General features: G+C 39.3%; 1 protein-coding gene across 1 annotated transcript; it reads left to right on the top strand.

Moving 5' to 3' along the window:
- The first annotated feature begins 594 nt into the window (after positions 1 to 594).
- On the top strand, positions 595 to 7940 carry slc13a3 (solute carrier family 13 member 3). Its single transcript, XM_026368665.1, has 13 exons — positions 595 to 836; positions 1267 to 1532; positions 1911 to 2089; positions 2466 to 2535; positions 3142 to 3321; positions 3408 to 3533; positions 3655 to 3747; positions 3856 to 3960; positions 4093 to 4190; positions 4995 to 5107; positions 5496 to 5657; positions 6380 to 6517; positions 6605 to 7940. The coding sequence occupies exons 1-13, from the start codon at positions 729 to 731 to the stop codon at positions 6785 to 6787; spliced, it is 1821 nt and encodes a 606-aa protein (XP_026224450.1). The 5' UTR covers positions 595 to 728; the 3' UTR covers positions 6788 to 7940.
- The last annotated feature ends 535 nt before the right edge of the window (positions 7941 to 8475 follow it).

An 8475-nucleotide genomic window follows, 5' to 3' on the forward strand; every position in this document is an offset into this window, starting at 1 on the left:
ACTTTATTAGGTACACTTGTACAATCTTAGACAATTCAATACAGCAGCTCTGCCATGAACTCTACTTCTACAAGGTCATAATGTCTCAGTTTTTTTTTAGCTCTCAGATAATTGATAATAATTCTGCTTATATTTATCACTGATGTTATACTGGAGTGCTCTACATCAAGTGGTGGTTTTAATGTTTCCTACTTACATAAATGAGAGACACATTTTCCTTACGCGTGCTTGAGATATTGCATTGTTGAGAAAGGAATGGACAAATGGACAATCTGAGAACATTAGGCCTCCAGAGATGTAAAACCAAGTTAAGACAGAGTTTGTAGGAGTCACAATCACAAAAACACAAAATGCTTAAGACGGGGTGAGAAAGAGCAGATTTGAATCAGCGTTGAATGCCAGAAAGTGGTGTGTTCAATGATTGCAGGGCAAGTTAGAGAACTTGTTTTGCTGAGTCACTGAGTTATAGCACCAAAAAGAATAAAACTATATTCTTAGGTATTCAACTCTTTGAAATGTTGCACTATTTGTTTTGTCTGTGTGGGAGAGGCCTAGTGGGAACCGACAGAATGTTTAACTATTAGACAAAACCACAGTGATGCAACAGTTAACCTGTTGCAGAGAGCATTGTTAATCTTCTCCACACTCAGAGAATTCAAAGTGCTGCCCAACAGGCTCCTCTTAGCCAGTCTAGAGGTCCCCAAGCGGAGCAACACTTCTCTCTGGAGATGAAAATATCAGTTGTGTCCAAGAAGCTGTGGTGCGTCCACAAGCAGCTGGTTCTCCTGCTCACTCCACTTGTGTTCCTGCCTTTACTTTTTACTCTGCCAGAGAAGGTGAGTGATTTTATGGAGTTGATTGATGATTACACGTGTTTTCCATGATAACAAAAAAAAAAAAAAAAGAAAAAGAAAACTGTCCTAGCAGTTCTGAACATAAAAAACAAAGATGAATGGTGTATAAAATCAGATTAATGCCTATGAATTAGCAGTAGTTGAATAATATGGTGCCAGAATAAACAAATAAGAGGAAATGATTTGTTATGGAAATGTGTCAACTTGAAATGAAACAATTAATAAATTCAATAATTTAATAAAAAGCATTAAAGTGAGAAGAATGATCTGGTTGATTTGATCTTTTCTCTGATCGTTCATCATTGTACCACGATACAGTGGTTTATGTAATTCCTTGCTTTTTTTCTTGTGAAATCTTCTTCTTCTTTCTGAAGTTGGCTGAACATTAACAACGGTACTGCTTATCTTTTAGGAGGGAAAATGTCTTTATGTGGTGGTGCTGATGGCTGTGTTTTGGTGCACAGAGGCCCTTCCTCTGGCTGTCACCGCGATGCTTCCAGTCTGCCTCTTCCCAACACTTGGAGTTCTTCCATCCAAAAAAGTTTGCCCTCAGTACTTCCTCGAAACCAATTTTCTCTTCCTCAGCGGTCTTGTCATGGCGTCGTCTATCGAGGAATGGGGCCTGCATCGCAGAATAGCTCTGAAAGTCCTTACTATAGTCGGAGTCAAACCAGCTTGGTGAGAAAACTTTGCTGGAAGGACGTTTAAAGGATAAGTCTGGTAATATTCTATATTTATCACATTGTCAGTAAATCCAATGAAAAGACCAAAACCAATAATGATTGGACATGCAGTCTGACTTAATGTACTCTTCTGTACCATCACTCATTTGTTGCTCAAAAACCCCATTAAACTAGTTAAACATACAGGCATTAAGGCAGGCAGGCATTAAGAAACATCATTGGTTTTAGTCTTTTGATTTATTTCTTTCTTTTTTAAAGACAATAAGAAAATATAGATTATTGCCAACCTTCTCCTTGACTTGAGAGTTTTAAGTCGGCAGCAATGATGCTGATTATTGTTTGAGATTGTGGGTTGTGTCTTTTTTTTCCCCAGGCTCATTCTGGGAATGATGCTGACATCTTCCTTCCTGTCCATGTGGCTCAGCAACACAGCCACCACAGCCATGATGCTTCCTATAGCTAGTGCCATCCTGGAGAGTCTGTTCGGAGACCTGGAGACTCTAAAACAAAAATGCAAGTCCACAGAGGAAGGAAAGGATGACATAATGAATGGTACACTGCATGTTTTTCTTACATTTTACTGACTATCAAAGAACTCAAAGATGCTTCACAAAATTAAAACAACATCAATGAAATGCAGAGGACGGAGGAGACTAAAATATGAAACAAATATGTGCACACAAACTGGATGGTTTTGCATTGTTTTAACCTTGTCTGCCGGAGCCTTTAATATGTAATCTAAGGTGTGAACTTTGCAGTTTTTCTGCAAAGTTAGTCAATATTCCAGTGGTAATTGATTAATGATACTTTATTGACTTTAAGTGATATATTAAATATGTCAAAGGTACAGCTTGTAAAAGAGCTAGAAATCATCCTTTCCCTCACATTTATATGATATGGAGATGACCTTTGCTTCTCTTGTTTACAGGTCAGTCTACCGTAAAGCTGCATTCACTTCCCTCAGTGCCCTCAGAAAAACAAATCCTGTCAATAGATAGGTAAGAACAGTTCAAAGACTATTAGACACTTTTTTTTTTTATCAGCTTGAACCTTTATTTACCAGACAAAAGTAGACAAAGAAAAGATTTTCATTGTTTTCACTAGCCAGTTTGATTGTATTTTGTAAATAAAACAAAGGTCGCTTGGGTCCAGACAACTGGCGTTTCTGCTTAGAACTGATGTGTGGCTTCCTCCTCACTTAATAGACTTTCAGGTCGCATGTCTGAATGCAGCAACAAGCTGTGAGCCTTTGTGATCATATTCATAATGCTAGCATGATGGTTTCTTATGTAACGCTACCTGAGAGCTCAAAGGTCATGCACATTCTTTGCTTGATGCTTATTTCATACTCAATCATGATACCTTCAGCTGTTACTAATTAACCTGCAAATTTGCTTGAGTGTGTTTTAGGCATGAAGCTATATTTGCCTATCTTTACAAAACACAATAAAATTGCTCAGTGACAACACAGGAAATTCCTTCTTTGTTCTTTTGTAAATAAAGGCTCAAGCTCAAAAGTTTTATCAAACTCTACTTGTCACATAGCACTAGAACTCATGTAGTAATACACTGTGAAAAATATAATATAAATTAAAATTCAAAAGGATGGATGGGATAGAGCAGACTGACATGAGGACATCTGAGGAGATCCGAATAGAGTCAGAGTATCAGATGAAGGTGTGGAAAGGATTCTTGATCTGTATTCCCTATGCAGCGAGTATTGGTGGGACTGCCACTCTGACTGGCACCGCACCGAACCTCATCCTGATTGGCCAGCTGAAAAGGTAACTTTCATTTTATGCAGATAAAACTGCATCATTAAAACGATTCTTTTCCAGCTGATGCAAACAATCTTTTTTGTGCTTTGCAGCTATTTTCCAGACTGTGACCTTATCAATTTTGGCTCTTGGTTTGCATTTGCTTTCCCGCTCATGCTTCTCTTCCTGTTTTTGGGATGGATATGGATCGCATTCCTCTACGGGGGATTGAATACACGGTAATTTCCTTACTGCAGTTGATTATTGCAGATTAAGACATTTTGTTCAGTCACAATTATTCATAGTTTGTCTCCTGTGAAGTGAAGTAATGTTCTTTTCTGCTATTTTGATTTTATGCAGACTGTGCTACAAGAAAAACAACCATAGAGCAGAGGCAGAGGCCAGAGCCAGGGCTCTAATAGAGGAGGATTACAGAAAACTAGGGCCCTTAAAGTGAGGACTCGTGTATGTCTTCAAATCTCATGCAGCAGGCAGTGAATGAGTACGTTTTATCACAGAGTGCTCTCACTGACTTGTACTCTTTTCCACACTAAATTTCAGTTTCGCAGAGGGAGCTATCTCTTTCTTTTTTGTGTTGTTTGCTGTTCTCCTGTTTACGAGAGATCCCAAATTTGTCCCCGGCTGGTCTGTGTTTTTTAAAAAAGGGTAAGAAAGGCACACTTGGATAAGCACAAAGTTGTTCTTTTTAAATCTGAAAATTTCCACAGAATCCACATGCTGAGGGCCCTGTAAATCATCTTTCTCTGTTAATGATCTTCTCGTCTTATTGTCCCACAGGTACGTCTCTGATGCAGTCACCGGTGTCATCATTGTATCTATATTGTTCTTCTTCCCCTCACAGAAACCCTCTCTGAGCTGGTGGTTCGACCCCCAAGGTCAGTGACCCCTTAAACAACAAGGATACATTTTATTTACAATAAATACAACAGATAGTCATCACAATATTTTTAACTATTAATGTTGTACACATTTGGATTCTATACAGCAAGTAAACAAAAATAATATAATTTGAATAAGAAAATAAGGGCAAGAAGATAAAAACATCCATCAAAGACATTTACAGTGTAGAGTGGAAGTCAGCGGTAGAGGGGGGGAGGGTCAGGACAAGTTATTGACGACCAAATATTTATGAAAGAGTCAAAGACCTGCAGTCTAGATATTGCAAAATACTGAAAATCAGATGGAGAATGTTAATAATGTAGATTACAGCGTCTGAGGCAATTTCTCATTTGGAAGTGAGACTATAGTTCCTCTGTTCCTGTGATTAGGGTAATCTCTCAAAGCTATGTTGTCACACTTTGGGGTCTTAATGTGTGTGGTGTGTGTGTGTGTGTGTGTGTGTGTGAGAGAGAGAGAGAGAGAGAGAGAGAGAGAGAGTGAAGACAAACTGTACGCACGTGTGTTGGAGTGATTGTGTATATTATGTTCAGCTGGTCAAATAAACCTCTGGACACAAAATAACACGTGGGTTCATTTGTTCCTCTCAAAGTAGGTCAAATTTCAAATGAGTAGAAAACCCAACTTTATTGTTCACGAGAACGGAACAGTGATAAACTCAGCACATTAACATTACAAACTAAATACACCCGTGAGTTCACTTAATGTTCTGAAAATAAATCCAGCAATTGAATATAATGTGTATATCATAGTTTTGTACATCCTCCTGTGTTTCTCCTCAGCTTCAAACAGTCCTTATGTGCCGCTCTTGTCGTGGAAGAAAGCTCAGGACTCTGTTCCCTGGAACATCATTCTGTTGCTCGGAGGCGGCTTCGCTATGGCTAAAGGTTGTGAGGTAAAGATGTTGGTACATGTGAAAACTGCATTCATCCGTCCATTCAAATATTCATTTTTAAACTTCCTCAAAATGCTTTTACATGCTTTTGGTCAGATAAAACAAAGAAAACATGACCTGATAAGTAGTGAGAAGTCTGAGAAGAAATAGTTTTTATTCTTTATGGTTTCTAGCTACAGTGTTATATTTAATGTATATGATTTATGAAATGGCATCAATCTCCTCATCCAACTCTGCAGGGATGCGAATAAACACATTTCCACAAATCCAGTTCTTTCTTAAAGATTTAGTTTGTCTGCCCCGCTCTGTTTAGTTCTGTTCTCCCCTTTGCTTTATTATGTTTCATGTGATCTTTGACTCGTAACCACGATCTTGTGGGGTTTGGCAGGAGTCTGGACTCGCCTCCTGGATCGGAGGCCACCTCCAACCTTTGGCCGAGGTCCCTCCTGCTGCAGCTGCAGTGCTGATCACTGCTTTTGTGGCATGTTTCACTGAGTTCGCCAGCAACACTGCCACAATTATTATATTTTTGCCCGTCATTGCTGAGCTGGTAAGATGTGCCTTCAACTCGAAAAAATGTAGACAGACCTCTTCAGTTTGTTGTGTTGCTGTTATGGTATGTACCCAGCCCCCAATAAAATGACAACCAGGTATAGAGATTGTGAGAGTGAGATAAAGCATGTTATGAAGCAAGTTTATGAACTGGACAGGGACCTCCTCCTTTATGTTGATCACAGGCTTAGGGGCTTGTTAAACTCTTGCAGTCGATGTTCTTGTGTCTGTAGCCTGTTGGACATTAACTGCAGTTGTCAGTAATTATTATCTGAAGCTTTTGTACTTTGTAATGATGTACTGCCAAGTACACACTCAGAGGATGTTTAGTGACTGAGTGCTGAGATGCCATTTCAACATTTTTTTTTTTTTTTTCATTTTGGCTTGATTAGAAAGAAATCTTTTACAAACATTCATGTTCCACACAGATTGATCCTAAATTATTTGGTTAGCTCTTAACTTTTATAGCGACAAGTCATCAAGTCATGCTAAGATCATTCCCAAAACATTCCCAGCAGCCTGTTGTTGAAGTAACAGGGGGCATGTTACCAGTTTACCATGAACATTTAGCTTAAACTACTTTACAGCAGAAAGCAAAGCTGTCCAATCTTAGTTGTGTTGTGGCAAAGTTACATGGGTTTAAAGAACGATTGTTCTTATAAAATATATTTAAAGATCAAATGTTCTAAATTGTTTTGCTCTTTGTGTTTGTCCCTGCAGGCCATTCGTGTAACAATTAATCCTTTGTACTTCATGATACCTGCCACAGTAGGATGTTCATATGCCTTTATGCTGCCGGTGTCCACACCACCCAACTCCATCGCCTTTGCGTCTGGTCATCTCATGGTCAAAGACATGGTAAGATCAGTACAGCAGCACTTTACACAACCAGAAAATGTATGGCACATAAACTGCAGCTCACCGTCCTCCCTCACGCCCTCTTAGGTGAAGACTGGCTTTTTCATGAACATCCTGGGTATCCTCTCCGTCTCTCTGGCCATGAACACGTGGGGTGTCGCCATGTTTAACTTGAACACGTATCCACAATGGGCTCAACCCATGAACAAGTCTGCTGTTATTACTAATGTGCTTTTCCCATCTGTCCAGTCATTTAATGCTACTCTCTGATCACTCCCCCTGTCTCGAATGAACGTAAAAGAAATATCAGAAGACTGTATTAAAGAATTAACACTAAACAGGGACCATAGTCTGTCTGTAGATGTCTACACTGTGTCATAAAAATGTCATCTCACTCTGGGAGCTTCAGCTTATGATACTCTCATTAGGTTTAGTTTACAGTGGCAAGAGAAAGTAAGTCAGGCAGTTTCCTGAACTCATCTTATATCAATAGGTACATCATCATCAAGAACCATCTATTTTAAATGAGAACACACACATCATTGTATTGTTCTTACCCCTCCTCCTGTGTTAATAGACTAAACAAAAGCTAATCAATGATGAAAGTGGAGGTGGAGTTAGAGCTACTCTGATTTAGAAAAGTACTCCCCAGACTTACAATCAACAGCAGCTGATTTGCATACAGCTGGAAAGTAATCTCACCAAGTTTAGATATTCATCAGTCTACTCCCCATAGAAGTGGGCATCTGCCAAAGATAATTCCAAAGACACGAAGCTGAATGCTCATCGAGGTGCTTGTAAAGGAGAAACCCAGCGTAACCACTGAAGCTGGTTGAGTTCTCTGTTTGGTCAGTGTTGCATGGTGCCTAATTGCACCACAGAGGAAGCAGCTGCTCTCCAACAAACAGCACTGTGTGCCCGCCCGAGGTTTGCCAAAGAGCACCTTGACACTCCACAATGCCACTAGGAAAATGTTTTGTCCAGTTCCTCTTGAACATAGTACAGGTTCAGCAGCTTCAAGACGTACTGGTGGCTTGAGGTTGTTGCAGCCTGAGGGGGTTCGTCCTGCAGTTAAATCTAAGGGTTCATGCACTGTGACTGTTTAATTGATGTGTTGAATAAAAGCAACGATTTTAATTGTTTGTGTGTTATTGTCTCAATCACATGTGTTTATCTATGCTGTACTCACTTACACTGATGATGTTACGTTGTATGGTCGACAGAAAACCAGGTAATCGCAGAGGGCTCACATGCTTTTCTTGCCACTCTTGTCTTCTGGTCACTCTTTATGCTCTCACGTGCCAAGATTACGCACTTTGAACTATTAGGTTTGGCACACTCCACGCTAAAAAAAAAAAGATGCAGCAAACTAAAACAAGCCACATTATTTTAATCTTTAAACTTCTTAAAACTGTGCCAGAGAAACATTTAACAACAACAACAACAAGCGCTGGAGCTCTGCAGAGGGTTTGACCCTTCAGTCACACTGTTAATACTGATGCTGCTGGACTGACTCCTGCTGGAAGAATGTCAGAGACCTCTGAACAGCAATTTGTTAATTAAAATCAACTAAGATATCATGTGATTGAAATAGCAAGTTAAAATTTTCTATGTTAATGTATGAATCATGTCTAATCAATGTGTACATGTTATTTGTAACTGATTTGCACTGTCAAGGAAATGCTGGCACAAATAAATTGTTATATAAATTAGTTTCATAATAACAGGTGAAAGTATGTTTGTCTGCCTGTAATCCTTTTATTTTTACTTATAATGTCTTTATTTGACATTATCACTCAGTCCTCAGGTTCTGATTTGCCAGTGGTAGATGTGCTGCTGCAGGTTTAATAGAGAGAGTGCAGTTGTAAATTCCTCCCAGTGTTTGTTTGGTGTTGTAAATTGTCTGAAACCACACGGCTGGACAACAATGGTTAACTTGTACAAAGCTGGGGTGGTTA

Source organism: Anabas testudineus, chromosome 7 (genome assembly GCF_900324465.2).
Source record: "Anabas testudineus chromosome 7, fAnaTes1.2, whole genome shotgun sequence".
Taxonomy (NCBI): domain Eukaryota; kingdom Metazoa; phylum Chordata; class Actinopteri; order Anabantiformes; family Anabantidae; genus Anabas; species Anabas testudineus.